The following is a 26,528-nucleotide window of genomic DNA, read 5'->3' as shown; positions in this document are numbered from 1 at the left end:
CATCTTTCTTATCTCAGGATCCTTTACCTTATTTGGATGAAGCGTATCAGGTTGTTCTCCAAAATGAAGAATCAAAATGTGGAAGTCGTATGATTGAAGAATGACCTGATGCATCAAGCTTTGTGGTGCTGACAGGTTCGTCGAATCCGCGTCAAAGACAACAACCAGAAATTCATGATCCATCGGTTGTGTGTGTCCTTTGTGGAAGAACAAGACAACTTTCTGCAAACTGTTTTCAGAAGATTGGATATCCTCTCTTGTGGGGAAGCATACCTCATTCCACTCTTCAGAATACAACACAAGACATTTCTGGTATGAGTTTGACTGACAGTAAGGTCTTGCCTTCATCCTCATCATCCTCATCTCGTCGTTCGGAATCAGCTTGTGTGAATCATGTTTCCATGCATCGGCCGGTGATTTCTGTGAATTTAGCCATCACAGACGCTGATCGACTGGGATTTATGGGTTGAAATGATCAACAGTGAAGATCTTGGTTCACATGTTACATGTACGACATATTGCTCATCATCCAAATCAATCAGGTATGTATTTTTTTGAATCTTGGATCATAGATTAACTTTTGAATTTCTAATGAATTTTTGCAACATGGCACCAATGAGAATAAAATCCCTGTTGGTTATCTGAAAGTTGCAAACAAAAAAGGAAAAGTGTATCTTGAATCTCAACTAGCAAAAGACAGAGGTTGTATGGTGCAGATGTCTGACAGAATTTGTGTTGTTCAAGACCGCATCACTCAAACCCTGATTTGAGTGGGTGAGCAAATAAATGGATCATATTTCTTTAGAGGAGTAGTTGTTGCTGCTGTGAGACAAGTCCAAGACAAAGAGTCAGAGGACATGTGGCATCGGATTCGGCCATCTTGCCTCTAAAGCGATGGAGATTATACATTTACTGGCTTTTACTAGTAGTTTTTTTTATTCGCAGCTTGCGACATTTGTATTCGGGAAAAACAATCCAGATATTCTTTTCCAGTAAGCATTAATAAAACATTAGAGGTTTTTGAGTTATTTCATTGTGATTTATGGGGTCCATATCAGACACCATCGTTATGTGGATCACGTTACTTTCTCACCATAGTGGATGATTTCTCTTGAGCATTATGAATCTATTTACTGTGACGACGAGATTGCAAAAGTTTATTGCATTTGTGGAAAGGCAATTTGAACGCAAGGTTAAAACGATCTGCAGTGACAACGGATCTGAATTTATTTGTATGCATGAGTTTTTTAGAGACAAAGGGATCATACATGAGACATCTTGCATAGGTACTCCGCAGCAAAATGGTCGCATCGAACGGAAACATAGACAAATACTCACTCTGTCTCGGGCTTAAGGTTTCAAGCTAGTCTTCATATGGGATTTTGGAGTTACTGTATTCTTATAGGTTGCTATCTGATTAATCGCACACCTACGACCATACTCAAGCCAAGACTCCATATGAGATATTATATGAGCGACCTCCTCCATTGACACATTTACGAGTCTAGGTTGTTTATGCTACATCCATAACGAACAACATGGCGAATATAAATTTGCTGATAGGGGAAATCAATCTATCCTTTTTGGATATCCGTTTTGTCAGAAGGGATGGCTGGTTTACAATCTTGAAAGTGGAAAGATATTGACTTTTGTGGTGTGGTCTTTCTTGAAAATAAGTTCTCGTTTGCAGATAGTACGCCTACAGCCTCTCCATCCACTCCTTTTCCTTTTACATCACCACCTAAACTTATGTGGATGATTATCATTTGACTCCGACTTCGATCCCGATGCTGGATTGAGAAATGGACACTCCATTGGATGTCGATCCTCCTCAAGAGTTAGTAACAACACCGGATCATGTTTCTCAGATCTTTTCTTATGGTAGTTCTTGTACCACACCTGAGTCATCCTCTACTTCTGGTGATCCTCACATTACGACTAGTTCACCCTCTACTTCACACCATGGTCATGATGAACAAGGTTCTGTTTCGCGCGTGAGGTCTCTTATACTGACAATTCCAGAGAAAACCCACAGTGAGTCTTCTCTTCTTGACGATGGTTAGCCTATGATGGGCATAGGTTGTCGTCGTAAGATTCCATCTACTCGTCTCCATGAATATATCCCTAACACGACAAATAGCGGGTCTGATAACGATTTTGTTGATTCCTCTTGGTATCCGATAGATGATTTTGTGGATAGTTCTCGTTTCTCTCCCCAGAATCAAGCCTTTCTGGCAGCCATTACTGCTGAACGTTGGCGGGGAGCAGTAGTAGACGATATTGATGCATTAGACGAGAGAGCTATATGAACTGTTAAAACATTACCGCAAGGTAAGAAGGCTCTTAGGTGTAAATGGGTTTTCACCATTAAATATCTCTCAAATGGTACAATTAAGAGATATAAAGCTCGACTCATTGTTCTTGGAAATAATCTTACATAAGGCGTTGATTATGAAGAAACATTTGCACCGGTTTATAAGATGGTGAGTGTTTGCTCGTTTCTTAAGGTAGCAGGATCTCAAGATTGGAAATTACATCAAATGGATGTCCACAATGCTCTCTTACATGAAGATCTAGAGGAGGAAGTATACACAAAGCCTTCACCAGGTTTTCGGACAGAGGATGCAACTCAGGTTTGTCGGTTGCATAAAATCTCTTTATGGCCTCAAACAAGCACTGTGGTGTTGGTTTGCAAAACTCTATGCTGCTCATAAAAGATATGGATTCATTCAAGATGTCTCTGATTACTCCTTATTCCCGTTTGTTGATGGTGTGATTCGTCCTCATGTATTGGTGTATGTTGAAGATCTTATCATCTCTGGTAGTTCTTCTGACGTCATTTAAGGATTTAAAGAGTACTTAAGCTCATGTTTTCAAATGAAAGATCTTGGAATCTTGAAATATTTTTAAGGAATTGAGGTCGCTCGCAGTCCTCAGAGGATCTATTTTTGTCAATGGAAATATGTTCTTGACATCATTTCTGAAACTAGTCTTCTTGGTGTGAAACCGATCTCTCACCTGATTGAACACAATCATGCATTGGCACAGTTAACAGCTCCGCCTTTGTCTAATCCATCTGCCTATCAGAGACTTGTGGGTCGAATTATATACCTTGGAGTTACTCATCCGGAGCTATCTTCTGTGATTCATTGTCTATCACAGTTTATGCATGATCCTACTATTGATCATTATTAGGAAGCAGCAATTTGCGTAGTGCGCTACTTGAAAAACAATCAGGGACAAGGTATTCTACTTAGTGATGATCCAAATTTGCAACTATACGCTTGGTGTGACTCGGATTGGGCAGCTTGTCCTTTGACTTGCCGTTCTCGTACAGCATGGTTTATTCAATTGTGTGGTTCACATGTGTCATGGAGGACACGAAACAGGACGCTGTTGTCCCTATCATCAACTGAAGTTGAGTACCGAGCGATGGCTGATACAGTTAGTGAAGTTATATGGTTGCAGGCTCTGCTTGGATCTCTTGGAGTCGACTGTTCTGATTCCATTCTTCTTCATTGTCATAGTATGTCGGCTTTTTATCTGAGTAAGAACCGATATTCCATGAAAATGAAGTATGTTGGAAAAGAGGGTCATTTTATACGAGATGATATCGTACGAGGTGTTATCACTCCACAACATTTTTCGACTACTATTCAACTTGATGATGTCCTCACTAAAGGTCTTGGAATGAAGGAATTTGAAGCTTTCATTCACAAGTTAGGTGTTTACGATCTATACAATCCAACTTGAGGGAGGTATTACGATAGATATGGATGCATATTGTAATTACCAAATACTTAAAGGTAGTTAGACAAATACTCTTATTTTGATATTAGGATTAACGTATATTTAAAAAGCATCGCTTCCTACGTGAATAAACAAGAAACTCTTTATACAAAGCTAGAGATTTTTACAATAACAGAAAGAACCATTGCTAAAGATAGAAGAGTTCAAACCTGCATACTTGTTATCATCGCAAGGAACAACTCTACTTAGATAGTTCTTGATCATATCAGGATACTCTCAAGAGTCTTCCTAGCTAGGCAAACGCTATCAAGAACCGCATCAACCGTAACGTTAGCTAAAACGTTTCTGTTATATTAAAGGAACACCTAGTTTATCAAAATAGTTTAGAAGCTGCGGGTTAGCTTCGTTTAAGGGGGCGACTGGTTTTCCCGCTACCACCCGCAAACGCAGCTTTTGTGGTTGGTAGCGGTTGTTGGCGGTTTGCAACAATCACTCAAATCGCTCTAAATCGCTTCAAACCGCTCTGAATCTCATAAATTCAAAAGCTGGCTCCAGCTAGCGTTTGCGGTTGCGGGAGGGTAAAAAAATTTATTTTTTTTAAACAATATATATACAAAAGTAAAAATATTTAATAAAAAAATTAAAATTGAAATTATGAAAATATTAAAAAATATATATATTATATTTTAATTAATATTATAAAATTTTATAATAAAAACAATTTCAATAAATTTTCAAAAATTAAAATTATAACTTTCTAAATATAAATTTTATATTTATTATAATTTTATGATTTTTGTATTTATTATTTGACTGTTACTGCATTTGGTAGTTAACCAGTCATAAATCACCCGCAAATGCACCAATTTTTAACCGCAGTACCAATTGTACAAATCTCTTAAAATCGCTAGAAACCGCAACCGCCCGCATCCACAAACTCCCGCAACTACAACCGCTGCGTTTGAACCAGTCATGCCCTAAACTAGTTGAGTTGACTATTCTTTTCCAGGATTGAAATTACATGCGAACAAGTAGTTTATTCCATTTCCATTTAGAAAACTAAAATATTAACAATTTAATTGATTTGTGACGATGTTATATAAATATATTGCAATATATATTGTGAGTTGTTATTTTTTTCTTTTTAACGCTGACTTATTATGATCTTACAATTATGATATGAGAAAAATTACATAGACGATTCGACAACCGACAATACTACATGCCTTATGAAGAACTACACCTAACTGCATCACCTGAGCCGTCCTATGAAAATCCACGTCTGGCCATATTTACTCGCACCATGTTGAAGATCCCTTTTAAATATTTTTTCCGTAGTCTGTATAATTGTGAGTTGTTATTAGTTTGCAAGTTTTCCAAGAGCGTCATAATTTTTGAGAAATCTTCTAAAATCCATATTCATTAATATTTATTACAACTAGGTTGTTTTCCGCGCTACGCGTAAATAATTACTATTTAAATTTTACTAATTATTTTGTTGTGTAATCATCAAATATTGTAGAATCTTCTTGTGTTCATAAACTATCTAGTATGTAGGATATATTATAAGAAGAGAGACATACTCTGATTTTTGTTGTCTTAATTTTGCATATATCTTTTTTTTAAACACAATTTTTCATATTTCTTTATTTTCTCGGATTTTTGTAATAAAATATTTCTATTCGTTTGCCAAAATACCGTAGAACCTGTATAAATTAATAATGTTGAGACTTTGAAATTTTATTAATTTAAAGAGATATTAATTTATAACCGTTCTCTTATTTAGATTTTTTTAAAAGATATTTATTCTAAGATAAAAAAATATTTGATTTTAGTGTAGAGATATTAATTTTTTTTTTAAAGTTCACATTTATATTAATTAATTATATTATTTTGTGTATATAATATATATCACACCTTTAGTGTGGTTTTAGATATAATATTACTAAATCTCATCAAAAATTTATCAAGTGTTGAGAAAATATAAAAAAAATTATGTTGTGAATATAAAAAACAATATAATAGTAGGTTCTTACTTATATAAAATATGCATATATAGAAATTGTTAATTTACAATTTTAATGAGACCATATATTTACATATAATTTTCTAAAAAAATATTATCCTATTATTTTATTGATTTATGTCAGATTTTGAACAGGCACAAGTTGAGATCGGCAAAATTTATTAATTTATAGAGATTATTAATTAATCGAATATTAATTTATAAAAGTTCTACATAGAAAACTCGTAAGATGCTGCACGGAAAATGTTTCTCGGTTGTGTTTTCTTAATGATAATCTTCACCTCAGCATTATCTTTAGTTGACCATTTAATTTTATTTTTCTTGGGGCAACTCTTTATATTGTTACCTGGGACGTAAATTATGTAAACTACTTCCTATTACAATTTTTTGAAACTGCATTTGTAAGATACTAATATACCATATTGCTGCAGCTTAATAAAATAACTTAAAAATTTCTTTCATTTAAATTTCTAGATACTAGTTAAAATAATAAAACATATTTTAAATAAATAATCTTAATTGATCAGAAACATTCTCCTTCAAAATTAATGGTAAAGGATTATTTGTTCGTTCATATGCAATTTACTGATCTTGTTCTAAATTCATAAATTTCTTATTTGTAAGTCAAATTTTAAAAGTCGAATTATAGAATAGGGGATATGGCCAATACATAATTGGACGACAAAATTCAGCTGTTTTTCAAAAATAAAAAATAAGATGATAAATGCTCTATTCAGAATCATAATATTCATCAATTATTTTCGAATTGATTGTGAGAAACATTAGCAAACAATTCACCTTACTATTACTTATCTCAGCATTTTCCTAAACACAAAACAATGAAACTTATATATACAAAAATATGGTATTAATTGTTGTTGGGGTCAAAATCGGTCACGACGGAATCAAAATCTGAAAGTCCGTAAAAATCGGCATGAACATTTTTACGAAAAGTAATCTTCGTAAAGAAATATTTACGAAGAATCACGCAGTAAAATCGTGTTCAAATCTCGATTGAATCAAATACCACATGTCTCAAGGTAACAGAAACGTATCAAAACCAACCACATATAGGTTCGAATGTGACGATCGGAACACGGACAAGCAAAGCTCAGCCACTACGCAACGACCGAACATGCACACTGTCCGGTCGCTACGTAGCGACCGAGCTTGAGCCGAGCCAAGCTAATCACTACGTTTCGTTTGCAATTGCATTCGTAGATGTAATATTCAAATAAACACATTTGGATTTGTCCAAATTTGTAAATCAACACATTTCAGTTTGTACAAAACTCAAATTTGTGTACCGACGTAGATCCGAAAGTTTGATGTGACTTTCCCTTGACTAGGTGACGTCTTCCACGTTCTCATACGGACTCGTGAGCTTTCCACCAAGTTTCCTGCACTTGCCCTGGAAAATCCAAACTCTCTTTGTACTTTGATAAAGTCAAAACCTTTTGACTAGACAACAATAATCAAACTTATATAAAATCACATAACTCTCTCTATAAAGCACACAACTCATCAACTCTTTACTAAAGCTGTTCATCGTCAAGTCCCTTCTTTACTACCAAAAAAAAATGGCGACTTTCTATAGTCAAGTGCCTTCTGTGTCCTCTGTTTTCTCTCTGTACACAACATTTTCTGCTATCACGATGCTTCTGCGCACAATCCTCAACGAGGTAGTCCCAAAGGGAATCAGAGAATACATCACCGTGAAACTTGTGGACTATTTCTCGTCTTACTTTCAGTCTGATTTCACGTTCGTGATCGAGCAACACTGGGGAGAGTATGTGGAGAACCAGACTTTCCGTGCGGCTCAAGTTTACTTACCCACTCGTCTCGCCGGGCTCTCCACCGGAAAACTTCTCGTGGGTTCCAACAATCTGAAGAATCCAACGGCTCAGCCGAACCTAGGGATTCCTGTAGACACCAAAATCATGGACGAGTTTGAAAGGATTCATCTTGAGTGGACTCTTCACAACGTTAAATCTAAGGGGAGGCGCGAGAAACGGTACACTCTAAAATTGTTTGTTCTTAAAGTGTTGTTTTATGGATGTTTCTTGGGTTTTTTTTCAGGTACTTTCATCTGACGTGTAAGGAGTTTCGTGAGAAGATAATGGCAGGTTATTTCGCATACGTGACGAAATCAGCAGAGGAGATAATGAGGCATCGAGAGAATCTACAGATCTTCACATACAACAAAGAAGATTCTGACTGGGAGTCCGCCATTTTCGAGCACCACACCACCTTCGAGACGCTTGCCATTGAGCCAGACCTCAAGACAACATTGATCGATGATCTTGATGCTTTCTCTAAAGGAAAAGACTTCTTCAGGAGCGTGGGACGTGCCTGGAAACGTGGATATCTTCTTTACGGCCCACCTGGTACCGGAAAATCATCTATGGTGGCTGCTATTGCTAATCACATGAAGTATAATATCTATGATCTCCAGATTCAGAGCGTTAAAGACGATGGTGAGTTGCGTGAGATTCTCACCTCTACCACGAACCGGTCAATTCTTCTTATTGAAGACATCGATTGTGGATCTGATGCTTCTCGGAAACGTCATACCAAAGAAAAGGAAGAAGATGATGATGACTCCAAAAAGGGAAAGAACAAGTATGAAGATGGGTAAGTTGTTATAACCTCTCTGTTTTGTTACAAACCTTATGAGTTGTCCTTTTTCATGACAGATATCTTTGTCTGGTCTACTGAACTTTGTGGACGGACTTTGGTCGAGCTGCGGAGAAGAAAAGATCATAATTTTCACAACCAATCACAAGGAAATGCTCGACCCGGCGTTGCTTAGGCCGGGAAGGATGGACGTTCATATTCTCATGGACTATTGCACACCGCTTGTTTTCAATAAACTTGTGTCTTTATACCTCAAGATTGATGGTCACATCCTGTGTGATTCTATTGAGAAGCTTGTTCTTGACGTGAACACAACTCCGGCCGAAATCACCCAGCAACTTATGGCGAGCAAGGACGCTGATATTGCGCTCAAAGGTGTTATCGAATTCTTAGAAACCAAGAAAAATAAAAAGGAAGATGATACAAAAGTGGAGTAAGATGGATATATCATATAATATCCAAGATGCTGGGACCAAAGAAACAGAAACATAATAATTGGATCTCTAGTGCTTTTAGTTATCTTAAAGAATAATTAGAAAAAAACTCTGTATTCGGTTCTTTTCAGCAATAAATATCGTTTCTGCAGACACATTGTAATGTCAAAATATTAGAGAACATAAAGAAGTCTCTCATAAGTCATAATTATATCCTTTTTTCACTTAGAGCATGTTTTTAATTGCAGGTTCTTAAGTGCAATTCTTAGCTAATTTGTAATTAAAAAAAAAAAGGTAACTAGGTAAGCAGCGAGTCTTAAATAAGGAGTGGAAGAATAGCCACGTGTTTAAGATGTATTAGGTTTTGAGTTTGAGAGGAAAAGAAAAGAAAAAAGAAAAGAAAAGACGAAAAGAAACAAACGCCTCTTTCTATTCATTAAAGAAGACGATCGGTGGTCGGCTCCTCGAAGAATATGGTGGGTTGATTTTGACGACGAAGAATCTCGGTGGTGGTGGCTATCCCATTCAAGAATCTCATCGGTCTCGTCGACGAAGAGATGTCGGTGGCTCTCCTCGACTAAGAATCTCGGTGTCTCTCAGCGACGGCGAGTCTCTGTGGCTCAACGGAGAAAATCTCGGTGGCTCTCCTTTACGAAGAGAATCGTCGGTTGATGCTAAGTGTAATCGATGAGCAAAGCTAAGTAATTTCGTTTTTATTTTTCAATTCCTCAATTTTGCATGTGTTTGATTTTGGTCCTTCTTGTACGTTTTTGATGTTTAGTCTGTAAATCTGATTTCTTCAATTGCAGATTGAAGTTCCATTGAAGAGACAATCATTTATTCTCTGGAGAGACAATCGATCTTCTCTATAAACTCAAGGTATGATTTTCCCGACCAACATTGATCTTCTCGGTTCTGTATACAATTTCCGTTGTTGATAATGTGATGTTGATGGAGAAATTTTCACTGTTTTGATAATTTCCTTGATTGTTTGAGTGAATGTAAAAATTTCCATTCACTGAAAATCATGTCTAGTACTTCTTGATCCTATTGGTTTAGTAGATTCTCGTTAGGTGGCTTGGTGTCATGATCTAGAATCTTGAGAATGAAGAACATTTTTGATCAACTAAATATTTCCTTCCTGTGATTCTTTTTGATTCGTCTATGTCTTTGTATTCTCTCATCTCTCTCCATTCTCTTCATTGTCTTTCTAAAACAATTCTAACTCATGGCATCTTCTTCTCATAACGATTTTGAAGAGTCGTTTGATGAAACTTTCTATCAATATTTTGAACAGACGTTCGAGAATCTGATCATTGATTGATTAAGAAGATGAAAGGAGGACAAGGAAAAAACAAGTTTTTATCGAAAGAAATCGTGAAGAATGCAATATGCGTTTATGGAATGATTATGTAACATTCCCAGTTGTGATATGTGAAAAAGGCTTAAGAGAATTGATTTGGCTACCTATGTCAACAAAGTTGACTTATCTTTTCCGGAACACATCCTGAAGAACTCCAGAGTTAAGCATGCTTAAGCTGGAGTAGTGGAATGATGGGTGACCTATCGGGAAGTGATTCGTGATAGCGTGCGAGTGAGGCCAAAGCATGGGAAAAGATCGGGTGGTGATTGCAGGGTCAGTAAACAATGATTTCGAGCCTTTGGAAAATTAACGGACCGACCGTCAGACGGGATGGGGCCCACGGGCCGAGAGAGCGGGCGTGGGTGGCCCATTAGCCGTGGGCGGGTCGGAGCGTTACAAGTGGTATCAGAGCTGGTTAGCCATCTCAGTTCCGACCTGAGAGGCGTCTTGAGACCTGTCGGGGGCGCAACGAGGACGTTGCGTTCTTTGAGAGGGGGTGAATTGTAACATCCCGAGTTGTGATATGTGAAAAAGGCTTAAGAGAATTGATTTGGCTACCTATGTCACCAAAGTTGACTTATCTTTTCCGGAACACATCCTGAAAGAACTCCAGAGTTAAGCGTGCTTAAGCTGAAGTAGTGGAAGGATGGGTGACCTATCGGGAAGTGATTCGTGATAGCGTGCGAGTGAGGCCAAAGCATGGGAAAAGGTCGGGTGGTGATTGCAGGGCCAGTAAACAATGATTTCGAGCCTTTGGAAAATTAACGGACCGACCGTCAGACGGGATGGGGCCCACGGGCCGAGAGAGCGGGCGTGGGTGGCCCATTAGCCGTGGGCGGGTCGGAGCGTTACAGATTATTTCAGTGAAACTCCAACATATCCTGAAAATCTTTTCCGACGACAATTTAGAATGAACAAGCCATTGTTCATACATATTGTTGATCGACTCTCCAATGAAGTTCCATTCTTTCGACAAAAAAAAGACAGTCTCGGAAGGCTTTATCTCTCTACACTTCATAAATGTAGAACAGCTATTCGTGTGTTGGCATATGGTTCTGTGCTTGATTCAGTCGACGAATACCTCATGCTCGGTTCAACCACTACCCGGTTATGTGTGGAAAATTTTGTGAAAGCAATAATAAATTTGTTCGGTGATGAGTACCTAAGATGACCAACACCGGATGACCTTCAACGTCTACTTCATATTGGAGAGTTTTGTGGATTTCCCGGGATGATAGGAAGCATCGATTGTATGCATTGGGAGTTGAAGAATTGTCCCACCGCTTGGAAATGCAATATTCCCGTGGTTCAGGAAAATCCATAATCGTTTTAAAGACGGTACTTCATATGATCTCTGGATATGACATGCGTTTTTTGGACCTCCAGGTACTTCAAACGATATTAATGTTCTTGATCGCTCACCTATTTTTTATGACATAATAAATGGTCAAGCCCCGCAAGTGAATTTTTCGGTCAACGAACGAGACTATTTGGCGTACTATCGCACCGATGGTATTTATTCGAAATGGGTAACTTTTATCCAATATATTCCACTTCCACAAGGACTGAAAGCAGTTTTATTTGTCCAACGTCAAGAAGCTGTCTGAAAAGAAGTCGAGCGTGCTTTCGTAGTCTAGCAAGCTCGATTTTCCATTGTTAAAAATCCAGCACTTTTTTGGGATAAAGTCAAAATTGGGAAGATTATGAGAGCATGTATCACACTCCATAATATGATAGTAGAAGATGAACGTGATGAATACACTCAATTTGATGTTTCAGATTTCCAACAAGAAGAAGGCAGCGGAAGTTCACATGTCGATCTCACATATTCTACAGATATCCCTACAAATATCGCCAATATGATGGGTGTTCGAACTAGAATTCGTGATAGACAAATGCATCACATATATGACGTAAATTTAGACGTGATCAAGACAACAACTAAAGCTTTAATGCTTCTTTGAAATTATTATCGTTTATTTTTGTAATCTTTGTTTTTATGTTGTTATTTAAAAATCTATGTTTCAAATGTTATGTTTAACATTGTTTTTTTAAAATAAATTTTATCTTCAATAAAATAATGTTTAATATATTTTTTTAAGGACCCCTAACTAAAAAACTACCAATGGAACACTAAAATTAAGGGTCTCTTAACAAAAGTTCTTAACTTCACTTTAATACTAAAAAAATTACTATGAGCCCTCTTAGGGGTTGCTCCAATAAACATGCTCTTAACAACCTTTAAAAATAAAACATTCACAAAGAGGGGCAGATCTAAAAAATAATATAATGAGTGACACAATAAATAAATAAAAAATATATATATTATATTAAAAAATTTAGTGAATTGGACTTTATTATTTTTTTTAAAAAAAATCTAAAATTTACATCTTATTTTAAATGAACCATACAAAGAAATAGTAACTTTCATAATTTTTTGATATTTAATTTTGTTAATTTTAATCTTCCTTTTAAGTAATCTTACAAATTATATACTTCATATAATATTTAAAAGTATTTTTATTAATCTAATTATTGAAAAATTAAAAATAATAAAAATAACTGCTAGAGTGAAATAGAATCAATTATAGTTTTTCTTATATACAATTTAGTAGTAGAAAAAAAAAGTTTATAAAGAAAGAAAGAATAGTGTTATGTATCAAGACCAAAAGAAAAAAAAGGAGAAAATATTGTATAAATGGTAACACAAGTATGTAGGAAAACCGATAAAATAAAAAAAATAATTTTAGGTAACAAGAAAAGGAGAAAAAATGATATTTTTTAAAAGCAATTAAGAGTGTGTAAAATCAGAAAGCTAGGACTGTTTTAAGGAGTTTCGAACTTGGAAGTAGTGGGGGCACACGAAGCTACTCAAGCCAATGGAACTAGACATCTTTATGTATTTACAGTTCACAAGAAACTTATATAATCAATATGCGGCACGTGCAACACCCCTTTCCAGGGTGAGTCCGCCCCTGTTCACAAACTGTATTGTAGGACACTAGGTATTTTTCAAGAAACTTCAATCGAACAATCATGCAATTGATACTGTTACAGCTACCCATTGCATTCAAAAGACAAGTGTAACTGCCTTGTTTCTTCCTCTTGTGTGTCCAAAATAGTCTTTTCTAAGTTTGTAGGTCCATTTTATTTCACAGTTGAAAAGTTCAAAAATTTGTTTACTGACATTGCAATTATTACATGATTTTTTTCATGTTTTTTGTTATTCACACAGTATCCCAAATCACTTTCAATAGAAATGTTAATTGTTAGTTTTAAATTACTTATGTTTATCTTCTTTAAAAACCACCTTTAATCATGCCATTAAGTCTTTGTTAGTGCAAATTGTTTTAAACTTTTTAAAATTTGTAAACTAAGGGCATGACTGGTTCAACCGCAGCGGTTGCGGTTGCGGGAGTTTGTGGATGCGGGCGGTTACGGTTTCTAGCGGTTTTAAGAAATTTGTACGACTGGTACTGCGATTAAAAATTGGTGCGTTTGCGGGTGACTTATGACTGGTTTTTTTAATGACAAAAAAAAAAGACTGGTTAACTACCAAATGCGGAAACAGTGAAATAATAAATTAACAATATTTACATTTAATATAATGATAAAAATATCAAAAATCATAAAATTATAATAAATATAAAATTTATATTTAGAAAGTTATAATTTTAATTTTTGAAAATTTATTGAAATTGTTTTTATTATAAAATTTTATAATATTAATTAAAATATAATAGATATATTTTAATATTTTCATAATTTTAATTTTAAATTTTTTATTAAATATTTTTACTTTTGTATATATATTGTTTTTAAAAAGAAAAAGAATTTTTTTTTACCCTCCCGTAACCGTCCGCAACCGCAAACGCTTTCTGGAGCCAGCTTTTGAATTTATGAAATTCAGAGCGGTTTGAAACGGTTTAGAGCGATTTGAATGATTTTTGCAAACCGTCGACAACCACTACCAACCGCAAAAGCTGCATTTGCGGGTAGTAGCGGGAAAACCAGTCGTCCCCTAGAACGTATACTTTTGAGTCACAAATAAGATTTGGATAATCAAAACCTGAATTGATACTGAATCCGAATTTAAAATGAGTTAATACACTGAATTTGGAATGTGTTGTTATTATATCTGAACTGAACTCGAAGAAATACGAACCAAATTTAAACTGATTTTTAAATATATTTGAATGATATTAAATTTCATGCTCTCCAAGAATTGATTGAATCCTAGTCAAACCCGATTGAATACCCCAACCCGAATGCCCTAGACATGTCTAGTTAACCACTTAAATGCATTAACCGGTCGATTTATATCCCTTATCCACAATGTCAGATGAGCATTATTTAAAAAAAAAAAAAAAGTAATGGCCCAAAATCTAGAAGGGAGCAAAGAAGAAGAAAATTAAAACGCCGTCGCGGCAATACTCTGAACGTCTGTCGTCGCCAAACACCTCCCGGAGCAAAAGATCTTGTCGACGGGTAAGTCTCTTCTTTAAAACCCTGTTGCTCGGTCTTTTTCGTCATCATGATGCGAATACTGATACGAGAAATCTCGTAGATCCTCTGCAGAAGATGGATATAATATCACAGTTGCAAGAACAAGTGAACTCGATAGCTGCAATCACTTTCAATGTTTTCGGTACACTCCAACGAGATGCTCCTCCCGTCCAGCTTTCTCCTAATTACCCTGATCCTCCACCCTCTGCTCCTACTACTGATGAACCTAAGCAGCTCAGTGCCGATCTAGTCAAGGCTGCTAAACAGGTTAGATGATTTGTGTTCAGTTCATCTGTATTGGTGCTGGTGTGGAAAATTTTGATACTTGTTACTTGTTTTGGTGAAGTTTGATGCTTTGGTTGGAGCACTTCCTTTATCAGATGGAGGTGAAGAAGCCCAGCTCAAAATAATTGCACAACTCCAGGTAACATATATATAATATATATATATATGTATTTTTTTTTCTTTTTTTTTTGTTAAAACTCCATGTAAAATATATAAGTTCATAACTGACTGATATTTTGAGTTCTTGGTTTCGATAGATCCTTGAAACCTGTATTTCTTTTCATCTAACGGCTTTGCATGTTCCTTTATCTACTGTTTTTCTGCAGATGGAGAACCATGTTATTGGCCAAGAACTCCATAAGCAATAGAGGCTGCAGGTAAGCAGATTCTTGTTCAGTGTGTACGTTTTCTTGCTACTACAACACGCTAGGATTAACACCATCGCAGGGAGATCTCTTTGGTGGTTCTAGTGTTTCAGTTTTTCATTTTCCCCAAGTTCTTGCAATTGCGTCTATGAACATTGAGCTGGTCTGAAGAGGTGTGTAACCTTGTTTCTTGACAGAGAAGGAGCTTAAGCAAGTTCAGGAGCTATTTGGACAAGCAGCTGACAATTGCCTCAACTTGAAGTAACCCGAATGAATTTCTTATCCTAGCTGATCCATACACTATATGACTTGGTTCAGGAACAATTATGTATTAGGTTCAGAAGTAATAGAAGTTGTGCTTTGATTCATTACAAATTGTTGTAGATGTACAAGAATGTTAGGTAGCTCTAAAGTCACAACAACGACATCATAATTTTAACACTACCATTATTCTGCCTGTCCAATAACAATCATAAAGAGCGTATGATTAGCCCCCTATGTCTGATCGTTCAGTTAGGGCTGGTCTACAGTCTCATGTATCTGTCACATTTGATCCAAGTTGACTTCACCAGTGACTGGATTCAATCATTTGCAGAGATCAAGGGTTTAGGAACCGTGCAGGCTGTATTAATCGATCATATTCTGGTTAGTCCTGACACCTAATCCCTTTCCTACCTGTCAGCAGAGCCGCCGCCTGCTCAAGAAAATTTTGGACCCTTGGCAAATTGGTTTTAAGTTTTATTTTTATTTTTACATTTATCTATGGTAATTTAAAAAGTTTTGGGCTCTTATTTTTAATTGTTAAAACAATTGGGCTCTTTTTAATATTATTTATGCAAAAACACTTTGTTTAAGACCCACGACCTCTTGTCCAACCTCCTAAATCAGCAATGCCTGTCAGCAAGATTTTGTGCCAGAGTCCATCAATCTTGTCTGCATGTTACATGAAGCTTTAGTATGCAAATGATCTAGATTTAAAGATGGTTTTAGAAATCAAAATTAATATATAATAGCTCTCTTTATTTGCTTTAGAAAATAAATCAAAACGTAACGGTTTTCTCAATCTCTTAAAACTAAGTTATTCCACAATTTTGCATCTCTATATATAAGAAAACTAGGTGTTTTGCCCGCACATGCGGGCATTATCTTCTTACGAATAATTTTTGGTTTATGTCTTATTAATTCAAAAAAAATATAATAAATAATTATTAATGATTTAACAAAAAAGTTTAAATCAAACATCATATATATATATGATGAATATTTCCATCAAAATATATATATTATTATTGTGATAACTTTTTTAAAGCACTTATATATTAGCAATATCTTAGATATATTAATATTTAATTATAAATGGTTCTATACCTTAATGTCTTATAATAAAAAAAAAATATTTCCAGATAAAAATAATATATATAAAAATTATCTTATTTATTTTTAAAATATATATGTTTTTATTTTGATATTTTTCATATTAGTTTATAATCAATTAGCTAGTAGAACTTATAATCTATTATTATTAATATAAAATTCTTTTAAATTATATATTAAGCAAAAATACCTAAAATCATGGAGAATACGACACACAAACAAAATCAGCTTTTGATTGACTAATATTTAATTAGAAATTGTTATATGTCTTAATCTCTTATAATAATAAAATTTTATTTTCCAGATAACAATAAAATATATATGTATAAGAATTATCTTATTTAATTTTTTTTAATTTTGATAATTTATTATATTAATTTATAATCAATTTAGTAATATAAAATATAATCCAATATTATTAAAATAATAATTCATTTTAATTATATAATTAACTTTTAAAAGCACTTATATATTTGAAATATTTTATAAAAATACTTTTGATTGGTTAATATTTAATTATAATTTCTTTATATCTTAATGTTTTATAATAAAAATATTATTTCATATAACAACAAAATAATATGTAGAAGATTTATAGTATAGAAAAATATATATTTTTGATCATTTATCATATTAATTTATAATCAATTAGGTAATATGAAATATAATATAATATTATTAATATAAAATTTGTTTTAATTATATAATAAGTCAAATACCTAAAATTATGAAAAATTTGACACATAAGCAAATTCACTTCTCAAATAATAATATAGATATAGATAACTCTTAATCTTATTAAATAACTAATATATTTAGATAACTTCTCAATATATATACACACATATATGCAAATGATCTAGATTTAAAGATGGTTTTAGAACTCAAAATTAATATATAATAGCTCTCTTTAATTGCTTTAGAAAATAAATAAAAAAGTAAAGGTTTTCTCAATCTCTTAAAACTAATAAGTTATTCCACAATTTTGCATCTCTTTATATAAGAAAATATAGATAACTCTTAATCCTATTAAATAACTAATATATTTAGATAACTTCTAAATATATATATATATATATATATATATATATATTTAGATAACTCCTAAATATACCTGTTAATCCTAGTCCTTTAGAAACATAAATCGGTGGAATTAGGATATATATCTTATTAATCTAACTATCTACAAGCTTAAGTTAACATTTTACCCCTTAAGCTTGAAGTTATTTTTTTCCAAATCTTGGAACATTAATGCGATCCTCATCTCCTTGAACTTGGTTTTACCAAGAGCCTTTGTTAGGATATCTGCATTTTGCTCATTTTCAGGAACATGCTCAATTTCTACTCTGTGTGTATATACTTACTTCGACCATGAAACATCGGGGAGAAATCGCTGATTGATTATCTATCTGAATGACAACCTTCTCACAAGGTGTTCCAATGATCTCAACAAGTAAATCTTGGCACCAAATCGATTTTCTTGTTGCTTCAGTACCCGCCATGAACTCGGCGTCACACAAAACAAAGCCACAGTATATTCTTTCTGTCAAGAGATTGGATATTTACCAAAATATAAAATGTGACTTGTTGTGATTTTACAATTATAAAGGCCTACATTATGACTACTATCATTGTAGCCTACCAGCCTTGTTGCTTTTGAAGTCGAGCTTTCGTATTCGTATGTTAAACCAAAAGTAGTTGTGCCTTGTAAATATCTCAAACATTGCTTCATCGCTGCTCCATGAGACTCCTTAGGATTCTGCATATATCGACTTAATACTCCTACCCAATAGGATAAGTTTGGTCTCGTATGCAGTGAGTAATGAAGACAACCAATGTTTTTCATTTAACTTATAGCACTGACGTCCTTTTCATCTTTGAATTTTGATAACTTGAGTCCAGACTCCATCGGTGTGTGGACCAAGTTTCAGGCTCTCATCCCAGCTTCTTCCAGGATTTTTAAGGCATAGCACTTTTGATTTGATGCTATTCCTCCTTTGTGTTGACTCACCTCAATTCAAAGATAATATGTTAATTCTAAGATCACTCATCTCGAACATAGAAAGCATCTACTTCTTGAATTCATCAATGATTTTTATATTTGTTTTTGTAACAAATAAATCGCCTACATAAACTGCAACAAGAAGAAGGTTTATGCTTACTATTTTTCTGATAGACAAATGGCTCTTTTGAACATTTCTTAAAATAAAGTTCCTTGGGAATTTGATTTAGCATATTGTTAAATGATCTTGGTGCTTGCCTTTAACCATACAAAGATTTATTGAGCTCATAAACTTTGTCTTCACGTCCTTTCACTACAAAGCTCTCCGGTTGCGTGACATAAATAGTATCTTTCAAATCTCCATGAAAAAACTCTGTTTTAACATCAAAATGATGTATTTCCCATCCGTTGGATGCTGCCAGATTGATAAGGAGATGATGTTTTCTCAATCAGGGCTACCGGAACAAACACTTCATCGTAATATATTCCATATCATTGTACACATCCCTCAGCAACGAGTCGAGCCCTGTGCTTATTGATGCTTCTGAGGAATGGATGATGTAAAGGTGCCGTGTACATGAATGCTCCTGACAGATCGATGACAGATGTGGCCAAGTCTCAGTTAGGTCCTATTATACATGCTAAGTGCAGGCCAGAGTCCAATGGGGTAAGCTATTCCATGCATTCTCATCAGATTCATTTGAAATAATTGTAAGTTAGAGTGAAATTGCAGTTAAATCCATTATCATTGTCTTTATCTAGAGGTAACCACGTAATTTCCCTAATTTATGGACTTTTTCAGGGTGATATGGAAGAGAGTAGTCAATGAAAAAAGTTGTGGAGTAGATTATTAGGTTATGGAATGCTTGAATATTATTATCACATAATGTGTACATATATATGAGAGTACATGATCAAATAAGGAAGGTAATATACAGCACTAAAGAGAGAGACGTTAGTGCATAATCCTAGGAAGTCTAATATATACTTTCTATATCTCTTACATAGATCCCTTTATAGCGACTTTTATGTCCTTTTCATGGCTGATTTAAGTAAAATTCTTATTTTAGCGTATGGGCGTTATTGACAGTTCCTAAACGCTTGTGTTCCACAACTCCCAGAAGAAGAAACCACTTCCTGATTATTCCCATCTCCGACTGAACAATCCGGTAATATTGCAAAACCAGACGGCAACAACGCCATGTAATCAGGATCTCCTCCGCTTAGGACAACATTCGTAGCTACTATATCCACCGGTGTATATATCACATACGATCCAGACGCGTCCGTGCAACTCTCCTGTAGTATCAACATGTTTCTCTGGCTCGGGTTTCCGCTCTGTTACAGTAGAAATTTTGGATTCAGATATCAAAAAACAAAAGGATATTGATTTCACAGTAAGAATCTTACATTGACTCGGAGCAAGGAGATGAAGTTTCTAGGTTCACGACCATTTCCTATATGAGTAATTTCTTGAACCATTCCTCCATTCGAGAGAATATTTATTACAATATCTATTACAATAAATGGAACTTATCTCCCTCCTCATGAAAACATGTCAGTAATGTGCATGGGGATTTTTGTAACACTTGTCACCTGAAAAAAGCATCGAAACCCTTTTTTTTCTTCTTTCCTTTACGTTCTCTAATTTGGGCTTCAGTTTATTTATGGGCTTTTCGTGCTCTTTACATTTTTTTTATATTTGTTCATTGATTGAGCCAACTTCTCCTGTGCCCCCGTATCTATAGCGGCCTCTCAAATCTCATATACCCCCATTGTTTTAATAAAATATAAAAACCCAATTTTACCCTTTTATTTTCGAAATTATTAGTTTTTAAAATAAATAATAATTTCAAATTTTCAAATTTTTACAATTTCAAATTTTGGATAATACATTATATCGTATAGTTTTACTTAGTTGTACTAAGTTGTACTTTGTTATACTAGGTAATACTGATGTTTAGTTATATTGAATTATACCTAATTATACTGAGTTATACTGGGTACTACTGAGGTATAGTTAAACCGAATTCTACTAAGTTATACTGGTTATATTGAGTTTCACTAGTTATACTGGTTATACTGAGTTTCACTAGTTATACCAAGTTATACTGCATACTACTAGTGAGTAAGATATACCTAGTTATACTGGTAATGCTACGTATTACCAATGTGTTAGGTATACATCGTTATACTGAGTTATTCAGATCTGAAGATGAAATGAATAAAAAAAATGAAACATACAAAAATCTTTCAAATAAAGAACATGAAGAACCCTAAAATATATATATAAAAAATAGAACATGAAGAACCCTAAAATAAAAAAAAACCCTGAATTTCTAGAATTGTAGATCTAGGATCGTAGATCCATAACCATAGGTTTAAACGCTGCATCTCAGGTAGGTTTGCCACCTTCTCTTCTCCGTTTTCGTCATCTTCTTCATCATCACATGAAGCTCTGAGCCACTGCAGATTTGTTTTTGCTTTTGGTTTTCAGATCTAATCTCAGGGTTAATTGAAGAAGAGAGAAGAAGAAACAAGAAGGAACAAGAGGAAACAAGACTTTTTATTAATTGATTTGACGGAGAAGAAGATAGAAGAAAGAACAAGAGAAAGAGAGAAGTTGCGGAGAGGGAGAGAAGAAGAAGAAGTCGCAGAGAGAAAGAAAGAAAGAAAAGTGAACCGTCGTAAGAAGGAGAGAAAGAAAAAAAAAGTAAATAAGAAATAAAACACATATACTTAGGGTTGGTTTCTAAAGGGCAAAATTAATTTAATTTTTACATTAAAAATAATTCAAAAAGAAAATGATTTTAGATGACGTCTTTGGGAGATTAGATTTTCACATAAGGGAGTAATAGAGAAGATGTTTCTAGCTAAGACATTCAATCACCTAAACCCACTAATCCACTACCTGATCTTCATTGCAGCTTTCATTGATCGTTTAAAAGCTTCACTGAGTGATATATGCACCTTTTGAGATGCCTCTTTCCCAACTCATCTACTTCCTCTCGACAAATTGCTCGAGTTCTTTCTCAAACAAGCTTTCCGATAATTGCAAGTTCCTAGATTCGTTTCTCTTAAGGGAGGCCGCTGCAGACAAGTAGCCAAGACAAGATTGGGAGGTCTGGAATGTAAAGAAAGGGGTGAGTTAATGGGTGTGGATATGCTTCTGCGTGATGGCAAGGTATGTCAGTTTATGATTTTTAATTTTTCTGTTTGACATTATGGATTTTGTGAATAGCTGTTATCTGATACATGGTTCTTCGTATCAGGCTACGGTGATCCAAGTGTCTATAGATATGCACAGTCCCAACGGCTTCAAACACATATTGATTGATTGAAAGATTATAGTTTTGTTTTGCCGTAAAACATCTTCATTAATAGTTTTGTGTGGTTGTCAGAGAATTTGTAGTTGTGCTCATTAAAAAATTGTTTTGGTCTATGGGTTTTAGCTTTTAGGTGTACAACCTCATTGATGGAGGCTAATATCGAGATGTTGAATCTCACTCTAAGGATACAACTGGCGTTTTGGTGAGTTATCAGTTATCACATTCTTACCGAATGATCACTTACATCTATCAATCCTTAAAAGAGTTGAAAGTCCATAAAATTTTGAAGGATTTCTTTAGATAGGAGAAAGATAAAATTAGTAGGACCTTTGGGATCTTTGTAAACGAGTGGGGCTATTCTGACTACGACCAAACCAGTGAATTGTTTGGTATCACCGGAATAAAGGCAGGTCAAAGAATGAAGCTTTGCGGTCTGCATTACAAGATCCTTGTTGTAGATTAGATGTAGGCATGGACTTTCAAAACTTTTTTCTAGAAAACTGCAAAACTCAGTATGTTGTAACCCTTGGTTCTAAAAATCGGCCGAGTTGACGATTTAACGTCTGATTAAGCATGACGCGGGAGGTTAACGTGGCGAACTGGATCGATTCGGTTGGCTCCAGTGTGCCGCACACGTAGTTATTGAAGATTGAGTTTCGCAATGTTCAAAGAAAAAAGATTGAGTTTCGGTGTGCAGAGTTTTTGTTTCAGAGAAGAAGGAGAAAAGAGTTTTGTGGGTCCTAATAATAGTTTAAAAATCTTGCATACCATGGACCATAGTGAAACTTATGGACTTATTTCCCTTTTGTCTTCTACCAAAGTGATGTATTGATTTTGTCTGAGTGGTTTGCAAACGCACCACCACAGTTACTCTGGCGATGTATTAATGATGTTTTATACATATAATATTACACACAAAATTTATATTATACATATAAATGAGATATTATATATATATATATATATATATAAAAGGACAAAAATTCCTCTCCGCGTACTCTCCGTATTTTTTCTGCTTTTTCAATAACTCGCTAGGCTCCAGTGTGCCGCACGCGTAGCGCCTAGCGAGTTTTCGAACAAGGGTTGTAACAGGTATGTAAATTTTCTTTTTATGAAGTATCAAGAGAATTGATATTTCCTTTGTTAGATATAGTAGAGGTTCGTGGATTTCGATATATATGTCCTTTGTAGGTATTGGTAAACACAGTCGTGGACATGCTTCTCTCCCTTTAACTGTAAAGACATTAAAGTTTCCATCAGCAAATGACCACGTAACCAAGTAATCTCCTTCTTTTTCAAGCATTGAGTATATAGTACGTGCAACAAAGTGTTGAGTGTGCGTGTGTGTTACTGATGTTATCAAACAATATAGCTCAGACTCTATTTCCTTGAATTACACAGTTATATCAAAATCTGGTGGTGCACAATTGGATCTACTTATCTGCATTTTTAAAATATATTACAATAACAGCTATGTAGATAAACTTCCAAACGGGAAAGCAAAAAAATATAATAATATCTACTCAAACTTAGAAAATAAACATCAATAACAAAAATACACTAAAATACTGATAATGTAAATTTTTAATAGGAAAATAGATTTTTTAAAAATTATTTTCTTAGATTGTCACCCATCAAAAACTTTTTAAAATCAATACATCATCATAACTTTTAAAGATTTATTAATTTTACCTACATTTTTATTTACAAAAATAGCATTATAAACACATTAGCCCCATTTCTATAACCGCATAGGAAAATGGTCATATGCATATGAGAAAGAAATTGTGTCAACAATAAAAACATAACAAAAATAGATAATAATAATCAAAATGAAAAATTGACAAATATATTACACCATAAATGAAAACCAAAACACTTTAAAATATAAACAAACATCAAACATTAAATTAAAAATACTTACTCTCCCGCGCGAAGCAACTTATGTATGATATTTTCCTGTTACCATCTTATCTCGAAAAACCAATCGATTTAGGAATCAGATTTTTAAAGAATTTTTAAACATCATATATTAGAATTACATTTTAATTTTAATTTTACAGAGAGTCTAAATTCTTATGTATATAAGTTCACACTTCACATAAATTCAAGCATATAACAATTTCATGCTAAAAATAAAGAAAATATAACACTTCTTGCAACTTTCATAACATAAATACTTTTACGTACAAATGAAAATACTATTACGTAGAATTAAGAAAATATTTAAAATTTTATTCAAAAAAATTAAGAAAATATAACACTTCATGCAAGTGCATGGTTAAATATGAACACTTCCATAACATAAATATTTTTACGTATAAATGAAATAAATTCATGTATGTATTTAATAATTTATATTGTTGTTTTCCTTTCTTTTTCTGTTATATGACATATTGTTTTTAAAATAAAATAATGCTTGATTAAATAAAATTCAACAACTAGAAAAATAAATATTTACAATAAATAAGTATCATCTCATAGTTGTAACCGTTATTGTTAATATGGTTACGAAAAATTGCAAAACCCTTCAAAACGTATTTATAAGAAAATTTTGCTCAAACAAAATGACCAATTATACACATACTACATTAGTTAAGATTTTAAATATATAAAATATGTATCAAAATAACTTATATAAAATATGTATCAAAAGAATCTAATTAGCCGAAACAAAGGAGTACTGGATACATATGAAAATCTAAGAGATTGATTAATAGGGATTTAGAATTGGATTTTTTGCTTTAAAAATTAAGTTATAAATTTTACAGCTTTAACTTTAGATTTTATTGATGTAGAATTATTTAAAAGATTTAAAAGCACTAAATATAAAACTTTATGTTTAATTTCATAATTTTAAGTTCACTAAAAAAAAATATGTTAGTGGTCTTTTCAACTCAAAACCAGAAAAATTTAATAAATCTACAATTTTATTTTAAAAGAAAAACATATTATATTTATTAATAAAATTTAAAATAAATTTCCCAAAAATATTATAGAATAAAAGTACCTTTTGATTAATGAAATTAAAATATTTCTTCGATCAATAAAATAAAAATATATTTTAATATAAAATTGTTTTAGTGTAAACTCCCCGGTCCGTAGGACGGCCAACCAAGTAGACTTAATAAAAGACTTATACCATGACTTTAAAAGTGGTAAAACTATGGTATATCATCAATCAACAATGGAGGTTCTGAAAGGTTCTATGAAACGAGTCTTCATGGGTAATCTCTACATCAATCTAGGTTAGTGTCGTTTCGTGTGAGTTAGTGAATATAGAATATTCTCTTGTATCAATTTGAATATCCTAGTATTCAGATCTTCTGTTGTAAATATCTTGTAGATCACGCTTTCTGTGTAACTACACAGCCTTTCTAAGGCAACTTAATATGAGGAATCCCAAAATTTTACCAACTATCATGGTATCAGAGCCAGAAGCTTCTGAACCTAATCTTCTTCTTCTTCTTCTCAACACATTAACTTTGAGAGAGCCTTTGGTGTGACAATTATAAAGTCACACATACCGCTGATTCTAAACCTAGATGATCACAACTATGATACCTGGCGTGAACTCTTCTTTACTCACTGCCTGACATTCGATGTTGCTGGCATATTGATGGGAGTTCTGTACCTGATGGAGCCAACGATGTTTAATGGAACAAACGAGATGGATTTGTCAAGCTGTGGATCTACGCAGGGCCGGCTCAAGAAAATTATGGGCCCCTGGGCAAAATAATTTTTCAAAAAAAAATTTACATATACTCTATGGATAACATAAAAATTTTGGGCCCCTTTTAAAATTTTTTTTTTGAAAATCAAGTCCCATATTAACACTAATTATGCAAAAAAAAAAATTGGGCCCTGGGCCCACGCCCCCCTTGCCCCTATGCCTCAGCCGGCCCTGGATCTACGGTACCTTATCACCAGATCTCTTCCGCAGCTCCTTCGAAACTGGTGGCACAGCTCGAGATATTTGGGTTCTTATTGAAAACAAATTTTGCAATAACAAAGAAGCTAGAGCTATTCAGCTCGACAACAAACACCGAACTACTGAGATTGGCGATCACACCATAGAAGCTTACTCCCAGAAACTGAAATCTCTATCAGATCATCTAGGCAGACGCAGAGAGGACTTGGGTGTGGCACTTGCCCCACACAAAATTTTGTATTTTCTTCAGTAATTAGCTTATAATTTATCTAAATGTCCTTAATGTATATATTCTTTATAATGTGTGCCCCATACTCATTAAGTTGTTGGATCCGCCCAGACTAGCTCAACTTCATATTGGGTTCTTGGATAAATTTAATTTATATACAATATAATTGATTATATATAATATTTTGGGCCTTTATTGCAAAAAATACAATAAAAATTTGGACCATTTTTATCATTAAATTTATTTGTTTTAAAGGTGGGCCCTGAGCGTGTGCCCCACTTGCCTACCCCTCATCCA

At 33.9% G+C, this 26,528-nt stretch overlaps 1 protein-coding gene and 1 pseudogene across 3 annotated transcripts; both read left to right on the top strand.

Annotated features, from left to right (window-relative positions):
* The first annotated feature begins 7,069 nt into the window (after positions 1 to 7,069).
* Positions 7,070 to 15,816, top strand: LOC106394446 (AAA-ATPase At1g43910). Of its 3 annotated transcripts, none has more exons than XM_048756621.1 (8): positions 7,070 to 7,790; positions 7,856 to 8,410; positions 8,472 to 9,726; positions 14,553 to 14,698; positions 14,789 to 14,983; positions 15,063 to 15,140; positions 15,328 to 15,378; positions 15,564 to 15,816. In XM_048756621.1, the coding sequence occupies exons 1-3, from the start codon at positions 7,357 to 7,359 to the stop codon at positions 8,848 to 8,850; spliced, it is 1,368 nt and encodes a 455-aa protein (XP_048612578.1). In that variant the 5' UTR covers positions 7,070 to 7,356; the 3' UTR covers positions 8,851 to 9,726; positions 14,553 to 14,698; positions 14,789 to 14,983; positions 15,063 to 15,140; positions 15,328 to 15,378; positions 15,564 to 15,816. The 3 variants fall into 3 exon arrangements, with proteins under 3 accessions (XP_048612578.1, XP_048612576.1, XP_048612580.1); XM_048756623.1 differs by having other exon boundaries at positions 7,071 to 7,790; positions 7,856 to 8,411; positions 8,473 to 9,726; positions 14,778 to 14,983; XM_048756619.1 differs by having other exon boundaries at positions 14,778 to 15,140.
* On the top strand, positions 14,792 to 15,816 carry LOC106430046 (annotated as a pseudogene).
* Positions 15,817 to 26,528: the final 10,712 nt, after the last annotated feature.

Source organism: Brassica napus, chromosome A2 (assembly GCF_020379485.1).
Source record: "Brassica napus cultivar Da-Ae chromosome A2, Da-Ae, whole genome shotgun sequence".
Classification (NCBI taxonomy): Eukaryota; Viridiplantae; Streptophyta; class Magnoliopsida; order Brassicales; family Brassicaceae; genus Brassica; species Brassica napus.
This window is presented reverse-complemented; position numbering and strand designations above follow the sequence as displayed.